This window comes from Stenella coeruleoalba, assembly GCF_951394435.1.
Source record: "Stenella coeruleoalba genome assembly, chromosome: 1".
NCBI classification, from domain to species: domain Eukaryota; kingdom Metazoa; phylum Chordata; class Mammalia; order Artiodactyla; family Delphinidae; genus Stenella; species Stenella coeruleoalba.
The window spans coordinates 180,451,919-180,471,370 of record NC_137169.1 but is presented as its reverse complement, the minus strand read 5'-3'; the positions used below and the strand labels follow the sequence as shown (position 1 = coordinate 180,471,370).

The 19,452-nt window shown below is 39.8% G+C and overlaps 1 protein-coding gene across 11 annotated transcripts in view; it reads left to right on the top strand.

Moving 5' to 3' along the window:
• Positions 1–19,452, top strand: part of PAPPA2 (pappalysin 2) — a 472,610-nt gene that overhangs the window by 226,293 nt on the left and 226,865 nt on the right. For all 11 annotated transcript variants that reach the window (XR_013825115.1, XM_079905559.1, XM_079905558.1 and 8 more), the window contains one exon: positions 768–1,839. Coding sequence is in view for 10 of the 11 variants with exons in the window: in XM_079905559.1 (XP_079761685.1) it covers positions 768–1,839 (1,072 nt within the window). In the remaining variant the exon portion in view is untranslated. The remainder of the gene's footprint in view (positions 1–767; positions 1,840–19,452) is intronic.

Genomic DNA, 19,452 nt, shown 5'->3' with positions numbered 1-19,452 from the left:
CTTCCTTTGTTTATGGGACTTAATAGTGCTGGGCCTCCTATGAGCAAGGTGGTAAGTAAGGTAGCACGTGGTGAGGAGCTTCGTTTACCTGGGAAAGTTCCACTTCTGTACTCTGGTGGGCGTTACTGGTTATAAAACAATCATTCTTATAATTTGACTAGGTTTTTTCAGTCTAGGACCATGGGGCAATGTCATTTTGCTTACTCTGGGGAACAGCTGTTCACTATGGATGGGTATCCTTGCCCTTGGGCACTAGAGGGAATAACATGTCTGGGATGTTACAGTCTTCTCCTTATTTTCCCCACAAGAATCATCATTTCAATATTCAACAGAGAAAAATGACCTTTTGAAGGGGTAGGAGATTACTAACTTTTGTAAAAACCATGAAGGCCCTCATGACTTCTGAGGAAGTGGAAAGAGTGGGAAGTCATGGACACAGAGTCACCCTGAGGAACGTTTGTGACAGAGTGGTGAGGATGGTTTTCACTTGCATTAGACATCCCCTTACAACTTCCATTTTAGTTATTTAAAAACACCAGAATGCTTTAAATTGGATGGAATCTCAAGTTAAGTTCCTTTTGGGGAAAGATGTTGCCAGAACAGCCTGATATGGGGTACTGGACAGGCAGCTTAGGTGGAGAATCTGTATCACTTATTTTTTTCCCATTAAAAACCTACATTCTTGCTATTTATATGGGTTTTCTTCTCCCTTTCTCCATCCCCTTTGTATCTGGTATTTCTCCCCTCGACTCTTCCTTCTTTCCCAGGTGTGTTTGATAACTGCTCCCACACTATCAGTGACAAGGGCTGGGCCCTGGGGATCCGCTCAGGGAAGGATGTGGGAAGGCGAGATGCTCGCTTCTTCTTCTCTCTTCGCACTGACCGCGTGAAGAAAGCCACCATTATGATGGGTCACGGTCGCTATCAACCAGGCAAGTGGACGCACGTGGCAGCCACTTACGATGGACGGCGCATGGCCCTGTATGTCGATGGCACTCAGGTGGCTAGTAGTCCAGATCAGTCCGGTCCCCTGAACAGTCCCTTCATGGCATCTTGTCGCTCTTTGTTCCTGGGTGGGGATAGCTCCGAGGACGGGCACCATTTCCGTGGACACCTGGGCACACTGGTCTTCTGGTCGACGGCCCTGCCACAAAGCCACCTCCAGCACAGTCCTCAGCAGCCAAGCGAGGTGGAGGATTTGACCACCCTGCTACTGACAGCCAGTTTTGAGCCCCTGGAAGAACAGTGGGCCCCCTTTAGAGATGGGAAGTACCCACGGCTTGAGGTTCTCCAGGGCTTTGAGCCGGAGCCTGAGATTCTGTCACCTTTGCAGCCCCCGCTCTGTGGGCAAACAGCTTGTGACAACGTGGAACTGATTTCCCAGTACAGCTGGCACTGGCCCCTTCGGGGAGAGAAGGTGATCCGCTACCAGGTAGTAAACATCTGCAACGACGAGGGCCTGAACCCCACCGTAAGTGAGGAGCAGATCAGTCGGCAGCATGAAGTGCTCAATGAAGCCTTTAGCCGCTACAACATCAGCTGGCAGCTGCACATCCACCAGGTCCACAACTCCACCCTGCGCCACCGTGTTGTGCTCGTGAACTGTGAGCCCAGCAAGATTGGCAATGACCACTGTGACCCTGAGTGTGAGCACCCACTCACAGGCTACGACGGGGGCGACTGCCGCCTGCAGGGCCGGTGCTACTCCTGGAATCGCAGGGATGGGATCTGCCACGTGGAGTGCAACAATATGCTGAACGACTTTGATGATGGTGACTGCTGTGACCCGGAGGGGGCTGACGTGCACAAGACCTGCTTCGACCCTGACTCACCTAGGAGGTAAGGGACTGGGGCTTGGGGTATCTGGCTTGTAGGGTACATTCCTAACATCGTTTTATCCTTTTGGCTTCTGGAGACAAAAGAGTGTTCACACAGCCCCCAAATAAAACATTCATCTACTCCACCAGATATTATTGAACTTTCATGAAGTACCAGGTGTTGTGTTGGGTGATTAGGAACACAGAGATGATTAAGACGAGACACAGCCCTCACAACTCACTTTCTGTGGAGCAGACAGCTGTGTACGTGGTGTGAAATGCACACGCACCAGGTGCTTAAGACACAGGAAAGCTGAACAACTTCGTCTATCAGAGGAAGCCAGGGCAACTTCACAGACAGCAAACAAGGTATATGTCGATAGAAACCAATCAGCACCAGTTATACACGAGCATTCCTTTTATAGTCTTAGGTTTCCAGCAAAGTAACAGGAATTCATGAAGAGGCCCATGTGCGAAGCAGTTCGAGCAGTTCAGCAGCTTTATGAACATAAGACATTCTACATCTAACCACAAGTCTCCTTTAGATGACTGGAGGCTTCCTCTTTTGCCCCATTAAATTCCATTCTCCACACAGCATCTGGAAAGATCCTATGTAAAAGGTAAATTGGATCCTGTCACTCCCCTTCTTAGTTTTTTTCCCACTGTTCTTAGAATAAAATCCAAACTCCCCTCCTGTCTCCTGCATCACAACCTGACCCCTGCCTTCCTCTCTAGCTTCCTCCCCTGCTCTCCCCACCCACACTGTACAGCCTCACTGTGACTGTTCTGTTCCACTGAACAGATCAAACTTGTTCCTGCCCCAGGGCTTTGCACTATCTGTTTCATCTTCTTGGAATCCTCTTTTCCTTGGTCTTCCCTTGGTGAGTTTTCTGTCGTCATTCCAAAATCTACTTAAATGTCACCTTCTGGAGAGGCCTTTCCTGATCTCCCAAGTTGACTAGTCAATCGCTATTCTGTCAACTAATTTAAATTCTCTCTATAACACATCACTTCTGATGTTTTTCTGTGTATTTGTTTATTTGTCTTTCCCTGGCTTGGAATATCAGCTCTATGTGACCAGAACACTTGTTACATTCCCAGTGCCTAGAACAGCGGCTGAGACAATAGTTGCTTATTTCATGTTTATTTTAATGAATAAATGGATCTGATGTGTCATCTGTTGTGAGACAGAAGCCAATAGGAGGATTTCCATTTGATGGTTGATGCATGAGTTGGGGAATGTTAGAGGGAGGTAAGAAAGGAGAGAGGTGGGTGGTAAACTTAGTAATTTGTGTATGTGGGAAAGGGTTCCCCATTTATAACTGGTACCTTTGTACGAATTATAAAAAGGCCCACACCTGAGGTAGGGTGTAGTGTTGGTGGGAGGTGGGAGGACTAGATCTCAGCTTCCACCCAATACCTGAATGGCTGCCTTTGTGGGTTTTGGCCATGATTTGTGTGGTAATTCATGGTCTTGTGTGTGGTCAGTCCTCTTGGTGCCCCTGTGCATGGGCGGTTAGCACCAATGAATAGGTTCACCTGTAGCTCAGATGTCTGACATCAAGGATCGAGTGTAAGATTTGCAGTCAGGGGACAAAGTTGAGTTCCAGAGTCCTTGCTACTTAACCAGCTATGTAAGTTGCGCAACTCACTTTTGTAAACCCAGATGTCTTGTCTGTAAAATGAGGGTGATTGCAGTAATACTTTGCATTACCTATATCTTTGGGTTATTTTTGGGAAACAAATGAAATAAGGTACAGGAAAGTGCTTGGTAACTCTAAAGTTTTCAAAGTACAGAAACAGTTCTAAACTAACGTTAGTTATTATCATTATTAGAACTGACAGATGGGAAGCCTTTGTTTACATAATAATACCCAGGGAACTGATCACATTACCAGAAATATTTGCATAAGAAAGATTCTGTTTGGGTTTGGTTTTTAGATTTTGATAACCTTAAGCAGAAGCTAAACCTCACTAACAACGTTTGCCAACTCTTAGGAGCTCCAGAGAACTCTCCAGGGAAATCTGGCTTGTTCTCATTTGTCTACTAGCTCATTACAACAACCCACTGCCTTGACTGAGTGAGCTGTCTTTCAAGGTACCCAGGCATCACTCTCCTTAGAGTGGCCCCTTGTGTCTCTAAATACTTACTGCCACTGCCCTCATCCGGGTGTTTATAACTTATTCCCCTTACCACTTCAGAGTTGCCATGGTAACTTATCCTTTTCTATCTGTAGACCCAGACACGTTTCAAACTTTCTTACCCCTACATGCAAAACTCACTTTGTGGAATAAAAGGAACTAGTCATACTTTTTTGACAGTTGAAAACATTTAAATAAAAAATAAACGCTCCTGGTTAAAATATCAAATTGTACCAAAAGGCAATTTTACCAAATTGTACCAAAAGGAAGAATGACAATCCCCTGCCTAACTCTTCCTCATCCTTCTCCGCTCTCTAGCCTCTCTCCCATATTTAATTATTTTACTTGCCTCTTTTGGTAATAACCTCCATGTACATATATCCACATATTATATTTATATCACTTGATTCATCAATTTTATTTTATTTTTTTTTAATTATTATTATTTGGAGGGGGCTGTGCCGTTTGGCTTGCAGGATCTTAATTCCCTGACCAGGGATCAAACCTGCATCCTCAGCAGTGAAAGTGTGGAGTCCTAACCACTGAACCACCAGTGGTTAGGACTGATTCATCAATTTTAAACGTTATGCATAACTTGCTCTTATTACAAAGATGAGACTTTTACTTTGTCTCCTCCCTCTCCTCTGCATTTTTCTAATATAGTAATTTTACTATTTTTGGTTGAGTCAGATATATATATTTACAACATTATGACTGTAGAATCTTTTTCTTTTGGTTGCAGAACAGAGTTTTATTCTTTTACTGTATTTCCTTTCTGGCATAGCTCCCCCACTCTCCCATACACATACACCCTCCCCCTTGAGTCTCTATTTCCTCCCTCCCTCCCTCCCTTCTTTTATCTTCCTTCCTTCCTTCTTTTTTGATATCTTCAATCATTTTCAAATGCTTTATCATATTAGCTAATCTATAGAATGTGTCTTTTTTTTTTTTTTTTAAACACTCCTCTGGAGCTCTCCCTTCAAGTTTATTCCATTTTTTTCTCTCCTCTTCTGACTTGACCAGTTATCTTTAGTTCTGCTTCACAGTTGTCATCCTGGAATTTCTCTTCACTGCTTTTGTGAGGGGGAATTGGAGTCACTATGTCTTGAATTTTATGAACCTCTCTTAATTTACAACCTCATTTTACTGGAAAACATCCTTAAGTAACTTTCTAAGAAAGGATGTTTTAGGTAACTTTTTCAGAAAAGCATTTCTCAAAATGTTTTTATTTTGCCTTTACCCCAAACTGATAGTTTGTCCTGGTGTAAAATTTTGGGTTGGAAAACATTTTCTCTTAAATTTTTGAAGAGATTCGTTAGTTGCCTCTGTGTTTTAGAGGTGAATTTTTTTCCTATTAAAAATCGTTTTTGAATTTTAGCCTTGTTACTTTAGGGATTTTATGATAATTTCTTTTTAAGTGTTGGCCTTTTATTCTTCTTTTGTTGATATTCAGTGGTCCTTTCAATTTGGACACATGCCCCTTACCTCTGGCAAATTTTCTGAAGTTATTACTTTGATATTTCTTAATTCTCTGATCTCTTTTTCCTCTCTGAAATGCCTGAGGATTTATTTCCTGAACTTATTCTCTGTCTTTTTTCTCACTTACATTCTATCTCTTTGTTATTTTGTTCTATATTTTGGAGATTTCCTTGAGTTTATCTTCCAACTCTTCTATTGAATTTTTTTAAATTTTAGCAGTCATATATTTAAGACTTTACTCTTTGATTTTCTATATTAGTCTATTTTTATTTTAAGGATGCACCCTTTTTTGAGGCTAAAAATAAGATGAATTCTGAATTTTTTCCCTGTGTACTATATCTGATTCATCTATAGTCAACTTTTATTTTTCCTTTTTTTTTTCTCTTAATTCTTATCTGTCTTTCATGCTGGTGGATTTTCTCAGATGTCTAGTGCTTATTCACAATAGGAAACACACTTTCATATCTCTACTCTTATGATTTAAAAAAGGATATTTATCTATGAATTTCCTCTTTTAGAGGGAGAAATCTGAAGGCAGACTGTAGTGGAAAGGATAGGTTTTCTTTTTCCCAATTCCCTTATACTTATTTCATGTACAGACCTTTTATTCATACTCCATCTTCTCTGCCTTGTATTTCTTGTGCTGAATTTTTATTATTAAAAACATTGACTGTTTTACATAACTCTTATTGGCAAGAACCATATTTTGAAAAAATTATTTATCAAGTTCCTGTGATGTGGCAGACACAGTAAGCTAAACAAAGGGACAGATATAAAGAATACATAGACTAAGTGTGAATACCTTAGTGGAGGGATTTAGTAATTTTATCTAAATACCTGGGTTGAAATCCAGTCTGAGGCACTAAAAGCAGAACATAGAGTATAGACTGCTTTTCTGCGCCATGGCTTAGACTGTTGGAAAGGACTTTGGATTCATAGAGGTGTAGATCTCTGGATTTCTCTGAGGGCCTGTGACTTGGTAGAGTTGGTGGTTGTGTCTGAACTAAATTACCCATATCTAGCAGCCCTATTATTACAATTAAATCACAGTGCTCAAGTTCACAATTCCTTTATTTTGTGACTCTAAAGAGACCCAACTCCAACAAATTTTTCCAGACATTTTTTGAGGAGCAGAGCGTGCCAGGCAGAGAGTCCCTCTACTCAGGAGCTCACTCTTTAGTAGGGGGTGGTTGGGAAGTGGGGGACACACCTACAGATAGATTACTAACGTGCAAGTACAGTGGTTGCTTTATGAACAATCCTTCCTGTTTCTCAAATCCTGCTCAATGTTCCCTCTTCCCCCAGCAAGAAACCAGAAATGTAGCCCAAAGGAGTTCCTCTCCCAAAAGCTCTGACAGGAGGAGAGAGCCTGAGGAATACAGCACCAAACATCTGTAACCCAGATGGGCCTATCAAAGGGAGAGTATTTATCAGACTTGGGGCTGGTCAGAAGGAGATATGAATTATAGATACATTACCCAGCCAGTTGAACAGAATTACCAAGATAGAGAAACTTGGCTTGTGGAAAGGGAAGGCTACATACGCCAGAGGTATGTTTCTACATAGTAGCTGCCCTAAGAGAGGGTCTACAATTGCTGGGGGAAAGAAGGGCTTGAAAGTCCGCTTTTGTAAAATCACAAATGTCATTGGCTACTCCCTATGATGCGTCCCAGGAAGCCAAGCCAAGGGAATCTCTATGCCCCAAGGGAAACGCAACTTCCCTAATCTTTGCAGGCTTCAGCCTCTTTTTGGTCATGACTTGTTTCTGTTGTTTTTCTCTCTAAAATTATGTCTCAGAGATGAAGGGCTCTTTGCTGCTGAATCTACTTTCCATCCCTTACTCTTTCTCTCCTTTTCACATCAGAGTTGAGCTTGGTAGCCAACCAAACCTAGAGCACTGTGTTTACCTCTTTGCTTTGGTTTCTGTGTGTCAGATTTCATCACTCTGTTATCACGTGGAGAAAAATCACCAAATAAAAACAAATGGCTGAGGGGAGTTCCCTGGTGGTCCAGTGGTTAGGACTCTGAGCTCTCACTGCCAAAGGCCCGGGTTCAATCCCACACGCTGCTCGGTGAGCCCCCTCCCCCCTGCCCCCCCAAACAACAACAAACAAATGGCTGAGAACAGTTTAAGTGAGAGTCATTAACCACCTAGTGTCGCCATGCTGTGAAGCAGACAGTGGGATCAAGGCAATGCCATGCATTTGTTTTCTGATGCCTGTGGTGGGCTGAAGTCTCTGTGTCTTAGTGCCTCACTGTCTCTTCTCTGCCTCCTTTCCTGAGTTTTGATGGTGGGGAGTTTGAGAGCAGAAGAACTGCTGTATATAGCAATGCTAGAGCATGGTCTACTTCCCTCTAAAAGGGACCTCAAGAGGGTGGGTGGTGTCTGCAGTTGTACACTATAGGATATGTATCTATGGGACAGGAGGACAGTTGCATGTGACATTCAAGGGAACAGGTGGAGAAATTGCTGCTGCACGGACCTGGATGCTCTGGATTAGCTCTGCTTTGCTCACCCACCCTCTGTGGCTGTTTGAGCCAAAGGAATGGTTGGGCTGGGCCCCTGCAGTGGCAGATCTGTTAAACATCAGCCCAGCTTCATTATAGGTTTCTTTTGAAGTTGGGATTCAAAGTTCCCTGCAGCCAAAAAAAACATGCATGGGGAAAATAAGTGTAAGGGGTAGAAGAAGGCAGAGAAAAAAGAAATGGAGAAGAAACTTTAAAACTGAACAGCAAGAAAACATCTAAATCCCTCCACTAAAATGCACAGGCTGTGCAAACTCTAAAGAGACAAGTCTCACCTCATTCTCATTTTATCTGGCAAAGGGAATAGGAGAGAAGACATAAGAATACCTTCTGGTAAGCTCAGAAAGTTTACTAACAAATAGAAATGTCTCTTGGTTGTTTTTCTACGGGCCAATTTCTCCATAGTTTCAATAGATACAGTTCTATAGAGTAAGTGAAATCCACAATTTTTCTGTTCACCTGGCTGACTCAGTGAACTTTTCTCCCCAGGTAAGTGGGGAGAGGTTGTTTTTCTCCTTTTCATGGCTATTTTCTAGGCAAATAGGCACACTTGTGAGAGAGCCCTGTAGTATGTCTGGGTTAAAAATATTTCGTCTTAGAAAATTTTTAGGAGAGACCCTGGTCTCCAAACACATTCAGTTGTTCAAGATACTTGGGTATTTTCCTAGGAGCTGGGGTTCTGGCTTTGGTACCCTGGCCAGATGCCAGTCTGTCTCGGAGGATCTCACTTAGGGATCTTTTCCTAGAATTTAAGCCTAGGAATCTGAAAGACAGCTGCACACTTACACATGTTTTCCTTTTTTTTTCTCTAGGAACACTGCTTGCATATTACTTTAGTGACTGAATGAAAGTCACAGAGAAGTAGGTTGGGGAGTGTATGGAACATGTAGTTAGTCTGGGCATCACGGGTTATTCTGAAGATTTGTTTCATCAGAGCATCATCCCCTGGAGGAAGATGTTGACCCATTAATTTTCTGAACCCCAGTGCATCTCTCACTTCTCACCAGGAGCTCTATCTGTGGCTGTGGACCGGATTTTCCTAGCCTGATGCTTGGCTGACTCCTACTTATCCTTCAAGTTCAGTTAGAATGTCACTTCCTCTTTCCTGGTAACATTCCTTGGTCCTCAAGTAGGGATTATCTGTCTCATTTGTATCACTTCTTATCTCCCTACTGCCATCACTCTGCTCTGATCCCATTGTCTCTCACCTGTGTTATTACAATAGCCTCCTAACGGTCTCCCCACTTTTGCTCTTGCACCACCCTGCAGTCTGTTTTTAACAGAGCAGCCAGAGTAACCCTATTAGAGTATACTTCAGACCAAGTGATTCCTCTGCCTGGAATTCTCCAGCAGCTTCCCCGCTCATTCAGAGTCAAAGCCAATAGTATTGCTATAACCAACAGGGCCCTACCTAATCTGGCATCAGTTATTTCTGTGGCCTCGTCTCCCACCATGCTCTCCCTTGTTTACTCCATTCCAGCCACACTGGCCTTCTCATTGTCCCTTAGCTTGGCAGACATATTCCTGCTGCATAAATGTTTCAGTGGCTTTTCATCCTGCTGGAATGTGCATCCTCCAGATTCCTACATGGCTAGTGCTCCCTCTTCCTTCCAGTCTTTTTTCAGAGTCACCTTCTAGTGAAGGCTTCTCTGGTGACCTCACCTAAAATCCCAACTCCTCTGACTCTTCATGGTTTCTTCTCCGTTTTACTTCTCTTTTTGGAATTTGTCACCAACATGCTATGTATTTAAAATTTTTGCTTAACGTCCATATTCTCCACTAGGATGTAAGTTCCATTAGAGAGGGGGTTTTTGTATGTTTGAGTTACTATTTTACCCTAGCACTTAGAACAACAAATACTAAGAGTGTTCAATAAATAATTGTTGAATAAAGGAATGTTCTTACCCTAGTATAGTGATTGGCAGACTATGGCCTGTGGGCCAAATTTGCCTCACCACTTGTTTTTGTAAATTAAATTTTATTAGAATGCAGTGACATGCATTTACTTACATATTGTCTATTGCTGCTTTCATGTGGTAGAGTTGTATAGTTATAATTGAAACTGTGTGGCCCACAAAACCTAAAATATTTGCTATTTGACCCTTTACAGAAAAAGTTTGCCCACTCCTTCTTGAGTACAGATTTACCATATAGTATTGTAATTACCCGTTGTTATCTGTCTCTTGTACAAGACTTTAGGCTCTTCGTTCATAGATCTTGTAACATAGGAAGTGCTCAATTGATATTTAAAAAATGAATGGAAAATAAATGACATGGGGGAAATGACAGTGTTGGGCAAGGGTTTGGGAAGGGTAGAATGTGCTACTCTGTATTGAAGAAAGAAGGATATTCAGAATCTACACTCTAGTAATCCTTCCTACTGGCCCCCTTACTGTTGTAGGATTGCCATATTCAGAACTAAGTAAAGTAACTAAAGATACCCATGAAAGTGTGAATATGTTAGCTGAGGAGGGAAAGGCTGTAAACCGTTTTACTCATTATCTCATTATTTGAGTGGCTGAGCTCCCAGATGGCTCTGAAACTATGAAACACAGAGCAAATTTTGATAATCAGAGAAATAGTCAACTATAGTAGCCGGGAAGTAAGATGAATCCTCATTAGCTGGGGAGACAGTGATTGAGAGAAAGAGCAGACCCCGCAAAGTGGGTACAGGGCCCTTCAATGAGAAGGGCCTCTTTGAGGTGATGTCACAGGTTAGCCAGTATTCTTACCAAACATTTTAGTTAGGCTTTTGTGGTTGTAGAGAACAGAAACTCACTCAAGTTAACTAAAAAAAAAAAAAAAAAATTATTGTACAATTACATATGGGCTGGAAGTGGAGCTAGAAGGCTGCTAGGGACTAAGGCAGGTTTCACACTTCATTTCTCTCAAAGGCTGCAGGGTTCTCTACATCTTAGTGCACCTGCACCGTTCATATCTTGTTCCCAATTTGTATTACTCATAGTTCCCATTCTCTAATAGCCTTAGTTTAAAACTAGACTCAGCTTTCTGTGGCTCCTGCTTTATCTCACTGAATCTTCTCTTAAGATTCACATCCAATTGCTAATTGCCTCAGTCTTGCAGAATCTTGGTTCATATTCTGGAGACAATTAATGTGTATTGGCCCAATTCATCTTCACACGTCAGGCTAGAAATCATAGGTTTCTGGCCAGCCTTGAATTTAATCAACTGTGGCCAAAAGAACAGGATGGCAGGGAGGGCTCCTCAGGGTTCCAAGGCAACATCTCTCGGCTGGTGCCAACACTCTGGGTAGAGCAAACTGGCTTTTCATCTTTACTTCTTGGAGACTCCTGACATACATAATTTCTTAGACCTTAGACCTTGGTACTCCTAGTAATGTAATTCTCACAGAATTTTAGTGCCAATTTTATTCCTAGGATTTTATGATTTAGAATTCAAATCTCAATCAAATATGTCATGATAATCCAGGTAAATTACATAGTTCATAGCAAGATTATATATATATATATACCATATAACATATATATATACATGGTACTGTGATGTCTCTGTATGTGTCTGTCTACCATGTACCTATCTATTTTTACCAATAAAACACAATAAAATAGTTTATTTAATGCTCACTATCGTTCTAAGAAGCAGATAGTTTGCTTATCTCCATTTTATGTACGAGAAAACTGAGACTGAGATAGTTAATTAGCATCATGCAGTGTCAGGACAGTGATGAAACTCTGACTACAGATCCTGTGTTGCCAACTACCATTCTATATTGTGTGTCAGGTATAATAAGTCTTACATGCCTAGCAAAGTACTTAGCTCATAGTGGGTGCATGATAAATATTTGTTTATTTTAATTATATAATGATTGTTTCAGAGGATATATATCTCAAGGGATGAGGGAAAGGCAATTGAAATCACTATGAGCTTAGTACTTAGGAAAGACGTTATATAAAATGTGGATTCCTTAAAATATGAATAGGAAAAAGCAGGAAAGAGTTTATTAGGCAAGGACAAAGATATGACCCAAATACAAATGTCATGTGCAAACATATTCAGGCCTCCATAAGAACAACAATATGAAAGGAAGGGAAATTTCCTAGAGAAAAGTAAGAAAGAGAGAAAATTGGAAAAGTTATATTGAAAAGGCCTTAGCTGTTGGGCTAAGGGATTTGAACAGTAAACAGTTGGGAGCCGTGGGCTGTGTATAGAGATATCTATGTATTGATTGATTGATCAGTCGATCCATAGACATCTTTTTAAATATATATCTGTTTTAATATCTACCATCTCTCTTGAATTTTAGATCTTCCTTATGGGATCATTTGGCTTATCCCTGAAAGACGTTTTTTAGAATTTCCTTTATTAAGTGTTTGCTAGTCATATGCTTTCTTAATTTTAATATCTATGAAAATGTCTTTATATTTTACCAAACTTCTTTTTTGTTTTTGTTTTTGAAATTTTTATTGGAGTATAGTTGATTTACAATGTTGTATTAGTTTCTGCTGTACAGAAAAGTGAATCTGGTATACATATACATATATTCACTCTTTAGATTCTTTTCCCATATAGGTCATTACAGAGTATTGAGTAGAGTTCCCTGTGCTATACAGTAGGTCCTTATTAGTTATCTATTTTATATATAGTAGTGTGTGTATGTCAACCCCAATCTCCCAATTTGTCCCTCCCTCCTTTCCCCCCTGGTAACCAAACTTCTTAAAAAGTAACTTTTCTAGGTAGACAATTTTAGATTGGCTGTTTGTTTCTCTTATCAAGATATTATACCACAGTCTCCTGGTTTCCATTAATACTACTGAAAAATTAGCTATCTAATTGTCACTTGTTTGTATTTACTCTGTCATATCTCTTCAAATATATCTTTTTTCTAATTTTTCTATTATTTCCTTCTGAATTTCCTATTAAATATATGTTACACTTCCCACTCTCTACTTCATATCTCTTAATATCTCTTCAATTTTTTAATCTTTGCCTCTCTGTGTTGCACTTTGAGTAACTATTTTTGGATTTATTGCCCAGTTGACTCTATTCAGGTTTGGCTAATTTGCTCTTAGAACCCACCAATAAATTTTTAATTTTTATTAGTATACTTTTCATCTCCATAAGTTCTATTTAATTCTTTTTTTGTATCTGCCTAGTCATTTAAAAAATCAATTTCTGTTACTTATTCATACTTTGGATATTCTTTTTTATTTTTAAAAACAATTTAAGGTGATGGCTACATGAATCTACACATGTGATAAAATTGCATGGAACTAAAACCATACATATTATTATGAGTAAAATGGGAAATCTGAACAAGATTGGTGGATTATATCAATGTCAGTATCCTAGTTGTGATACTGTATTATACTTTTGCAAGAAGTTATCATTGAGGGAAACCATGTAAAGGATATTCATTATTACTCTGTAATAGTTCTTATATGTGAATCAGCAATTATCTCAAAATAAAAAGTTTAGTTAAAAACATATTAGGCCAGATAACTAATAAGAACCTACTATATAGCATAGGGAACTCTACTGTAATGACCTATATGGGAAAAGAATCTAAAAAAGAGTGGATATATGTACATGTATAACTGATTCACTTTGCTGTACAGCATAAACTAACACAACATTGTAATCAACTATACTCCAATAAAAATTAATTAAAAAAACATATTAAGCATACCTCTTTTATATTTTATATCAGCTAGTCTGATTCTGTTATTTGTTAACAGAATAATTTTTCTGGTTCTTGCTCATGGTGCCTTGTTTCCTCATGTGTGCTTTGTGATGTTTGATTGGGAGCCCATGATCCTTGAAATTTTACCTCTCCAGTATCTTTCAGGCCTGGATTGAAGATATACTCTTTTACTTATGCCAATTTCCTGGGGCACTAGGAACATGAAACCACTTTAAATATATATAATTGGCATAAGGTTTTTTAAACCATAGGGTATTATGAATTTGGAGTGAAAACTTGTGAGTGATGACTTATGGTTATTTCCCAAGGGAGATATTTACCTTATTTATTGGGCCAAGATTGCAGAATGTGTTTCCTTGCTGTTCCCCTTGATGAAGAGCTTTAAATTTTTTTTTTTTTGGTGTTCTGTTTTATTTATGGAATAGATCTTCAGAGTCCTGGCTTTATGTGGAGCTCTTCCATAAAACTCCCTATCTTGGCTAAGATATTTTGTTTCCTAGCTGAGATTCTCACAAGGCCATCCAACTGAAGGTCAAGGGCACCAGGAATAAGCAGAGCCTTCAGGGAAGCCAGCTGCTTCAGAGAATGTTTACTTTTCTGGATTCCTATTTTTACTTTGTATGTGGGCTCTGGAGGTAACCTTTAATTTCCTTTCAGCTTCATAACTATTTAAAATTTATTTTTGTATTGTATCAAGAAGTTATAGTAGTTTCCAGTAGAGGGATGATCAGGGCTTCTAAACTCTTTATACCAGAAATGGAAATAACTCTCCAGAAAACTAATCTGGAGGCAGCATGCAGAATCAGTGTTAGGAACCAGGGAGCTTGGAGGCAAGAAGATGACTTTGTAAGCTCTTATAGTAGTCTAGGCAGGAAAAGGCAACAGGTTGAAAATGATTAGGGAAATTATTGTGGCATGGTGAAAAGAACTAGGAAACTAAAAATGAGAAAAACTGGACTCTAGTCCTAGCTCCAGCCTAGTCACATAATTTAATCATACATTTGTTCATATTCATAGATATTCAACAAATATTATTTGAGCACCTATTCTAGGCCAGGCACTCTTTTAGACACTGCAGGTGGTAAAGAAAAAACTTCCTTCCCTCATGGAGCTTATAGTCTAGTGTGAGGAGACAGGCAATCAACAAATAACAAGTGAATACATGATATGCCAGATGGTGATAAGTGCTGTGGAAAGAAATTCAGAAAAATGAGGGAGACAGGGAGTAGTGCTGGCTGTGGAAGCAAGATAAAGGGTATCCATGGAAGGTCTTCCTGAAAAGATGGCATTTGAGCAGATATAGGAAGGAAGTATGAGAGTGAGCCACGTGGAATCCACAGCAGAGGAAGAGCAAGGAGTTGGAGCAGAATGAGCTAAACAGAGATTAGTTGGCGAGTACAGGTCACATGGCCTATCAGGCCATTGTGTGGATTTTGGCTTTTAGTTTCAATGAGGTGGGAAGCTACAGTAGAGCTTGAGTAGTAGAGTGACTTAAGCAGTGGAATGATATTAGTGAAGAACATGCAGAGAAGTGCCTAACTGCTCTGACTACCTCAGAGGAATATGATGATGTTCAAATGAGATAATACTTGTTGAAAATGCTTTGTAAGCTGAAAATACATCATAGCTAAAAGTGTTTGGTGAGACATGGCATTGCGTTCAGCAGTGAATTTGAAGAGACGGTGGACATCCTGAAGGAGATGTTGAGCATATGATTGAAAAAGAGATGTGAAGGAGGTATTCATCTCAGTGTGGAATTTACAGGGGCAAGATCGTGCCTTATATAGTAATAAGGAGTCATTGTGAAATGGAAAGCAGGAGACGTTATTCACCCTGACCCACAGGGATTCTGTGCTCTATCTCCCCTCCTAAGCATCTTTCATGTGTGAGTATAAGAATGCAAAGCTGAGTACAATGAGCACCTCCTTGCTAGTATGCTTTGAGAAAGATTCACGGTTTAGGAAGGCCTAGGTCTACCATCTGTGCTCAGTATGCAGTAGGTACTCATAATTGCCTGCTGAATGAGTGCTGCACAATTGGGAGAGGGGTGTCATAGCACTTAGGACTGTGACAGAGTTAGGGATTCAAAATTATTTCAAGTAAAATTTTAAAAAGATTGAATGCTGGTCTCATCACAACACCATGAAAATTTACAGGGATGAACTTAGACTTTAGGATATAAAAACTGTATAAACCAAGCTGATGTATAGTTGTGTTTACAGCAATCAATGTGAAAATAATCGTAAGCATAAGCTTCATATCACGGAAAAGTGTGATGTGGCCATTAAAATTATACCAACAATTCTGGGCTCTGTTAAAAAGGGATAAAGTGTTCAGATCTCTGGAGGAGATGCTCCCTCTAGACAGAGTCCTGATCAGGCTCTGTCTGGAGCCTAGGCTTAGTTCTGGGCAGTAGGTTTTACGAGGAACACCGGCAACCTGGAGGACATCCAAAGTTTGGTGAGGAGAGTGGTGATGAGCAAGATGGTAAAATGGCCCTTTTCCCCTTCAAGTGTGGATTTTTAACTTCTCTCTGCTTGATTGAAGAATGAGCATAAAAGGTATTTTTTAAAAGTCACAATGGCCTCTTTTACATCTTATTCATTCTGTTCGTTCATCCGCTCATTCATTAATTCATTGTTTCCAACAAACGTTTATTGAATGACTACTATTGATGCTTTAGATGCAGTAGCAGGCTCTAGGGATATAATTCTTGTATTCAAAGAGTTCAGGTGGGAGAAAGAGACATACATAAATATAATTGCAATACTGAGTAGAATATAGCCAAATACTATCATCTCTAATCATCTTCGGCCCCCCTAAATCTGAATTTCTATAGTAACTAACCAACTTGTCTTTCTACTTTTCGTCTTCCTCCACCTTACTGTAAAAATTAACTCTGTATGTTGTATCAGAGTAATCATTCTAAGAATCATTTATATGTTTAGCTCTTCCCAATTGGAAGTACTCAATTGGGCAGTAGAGACCAGAAGGGGGATATATTAAGCAGGAGCTCAAAGTCAACAGAGAATTGGCAACTATCATATAGTATAAGAAGATTTAGGATAGTAACTGTAATAATAGTTGCCATTTATTCAATGACTTAACCATTAACTATGAAAATGGGACATCATCATGGGACATTCACAGTCCAATATTAGAAGGACAGTTATTCAAACTGACTCCATGTGGAGCATAATACTTTCAGTTAAATACATTTTGTAATTTTATCTAACTCTTTTGTTCAATAGTTTGGTCTACTTCTTTCCCATAGATTTTAATATAATGGAAAAAACCAGCATCCCTAATTCTGTCATTCTAGGACCTTCCTGCATTATCATAGATCCTTGGTCAGCAAATAGATACAATCACATTTTTCCTTTTCTTAGTAGCCTAGTCCATCTCAGGTAGTTTTGGAAAGGACTCATAGTGAAAATGGCCTTTGCAGTAGTGGTCTATCCTGTTTTTAGAGTTCTTGGGGAGCTGTCATAGCATCTCTATGCAATTAATTTGAGTGGATCACCTTATTTCAAGAATTTATTTTGGCCAATACTAAAATTCAAATATAAGCCTTTCCTAAGGCTTATTATTCAGTGTTTTTCTTTACTTATTAATATATTTAGACTCAATTTTTACAGAAAGAGAAATCATTGTACATTTTGCATATATATTTCTAAATAAGAGGTCTCTGGAAGAAATGTTTTTCATTTGTTTAGTGGTTAGTTTTACCCTGCCTTACTGCAGACAGGACTTAAGGGGTAACTTGTATTTTAATATGATACAGCAACTTAAAGTAAGAAATGTATGGGTAAGAAAGGGGGAAAAGGGGAAAATAAGAACAGGTAAGAAAAGATTGTCAGTGGTGAATTCAGTATGCAGAATGAATGCATGCATAGTAGAGTGTTAGACTACAGATTTAGCTATGACCTTCCCAGAATCAATACAAAGAGGGAGCTGAGCTAAGCTCCATGACTTACTTTACTTATGCGAAGAAAACAAACAACTTCTCAAGAGAACAACAAGCATAGGTAATCAAACTGGACCAAAATTTCTCCTAGGGGACCACATGTAGAGAAAACTGCATAGTGCAACGAACAGTGTTCTCAACAACACTCTTACGCAAAAATCTAATATTCTCCCAAATAATGAGTCTTGGGTCTGCTCCTAAGCACAAGCAAAAGGTAATTTTATGACCTCAATTTCCACCTTTTAGAGAATGGTTGGAATAATTTTATACTGAAACAATTTTAAAGAAGAAGTATAATCAAGAGACTGGCCCTTCTGTGGAGGTAGGAAAGGAAGGGATTCAGAACCCAGGCAACAGTTGCAGACATGAAATGAAGAAAGGACACATCTTTCTCTGAGACTGGAGGGAAGGCAGCGAGGGTGAATATACGAGTTGTTGGCATGCAGGCTGGGATTTGAGAAAGATTTTTCCTGGTAGCCTAGATCTTCATGATGAAGAAAGAGGCAGTTGTCTCTTGAGAAGAAGACAAGGTAGGAGGTAAGAGAAAGGTAGGGGGAAGGTGGAGATTGTCCATAATAGCCCTTTTTGGTCCATCTTCATGTGCTGAAACATGAAGGAAACTTATGAATCTACCCCCATTTCCTTCTTTCAAGAGCTTTTGTGAAAGAAGGTGATTCTGCAAACAGCTGCTGCTAATCCCTAAGGAGGTGGAACCAAGGTAAATTCCAAAAGACATGTAAACCTACTCAGATTCAGAGTCATGGAATGTCATAGCTGGATCTTGGAGATTATTAAGTTCAACCATTTTATTTTATTTTATTTTGCTTTATTTTATTTTTTGGATGAGGAAGCTTGTCTCAAGTTGCAAAGCCAGGTGATTGTCTGCTTGGATAACCCAAGGGGAGGTCATCTGCTTCTTAGTTATTTTCCCAACTGCACCTAACTACTCAAGCTACTAGGTAGCAAATGGAGGATGAGTCTCTGTCTCAGTGCCTTCATTTCATTCCATACTCTACTTCACTCCATAAGTTTCAAAACTATTTAGGTGCTCAGAGGGAGAGGTTTGAAGTCACAGATTCCTTATTAGACTACTTTATCTATGTGGCCATGGTCTACTTGTTTCACATTAGACAATCATTGATAGAGTAGATGATGATAGGGAAGGAGAAAAATAGGGAGGTTGAGCAAAAGAAAACGTGAAGTTCAGAATAAGAATAAAGCCCAGAACTGCCTGTGATTATGGGTAACGTGACTCCCAGGAAAGTAGAATGGGCTGATTCTGTGGTGTCCATGGCTGGAAGCCCTGGCAGGCTGCTGGCTTGGTGACCAAGCAGCTTCTCTCTTTGCAGTTGGCATGGAGAGCAGCGTGCAAATCCCAATTTAAAAAGAACAAAGAGCCGAGTGCCTATGCTTCATGGCAGTTGCCACAGGAGAGGTTGGGAAATAAGGAAAAATTCCAATGATGAGTGGGCTGAGAAAGCCATAGTTTTCCAGAGCAGGCAGTATTCTTCTGCCTTGGAGAATGAGTAAATCATTAACCCAAACCAAGGTGGGTTGTAGGGAGGGAGGGCAAGGGGGATAAAGAGGGTTGGATGGTACAGGGAGAGAGGGGTATGAGTGGAGGAAGGAAAGAACTGGAGTGTAGAGAAAAATTGTGTTTTTTTTCTTTAATTGTGAACTTGCTTCTTAATTTTTTAAAAGGTTATACTCTATGTATAATTATTAAATATTGGCTATATTCCCTGTGCTGTACAATATATCCTTGTGACTTGCTTCTTAATTACTAAGCTTTAATAAGAGCTAAATGAAGACTAGCTAGCCCATTCATTGCCAAATGA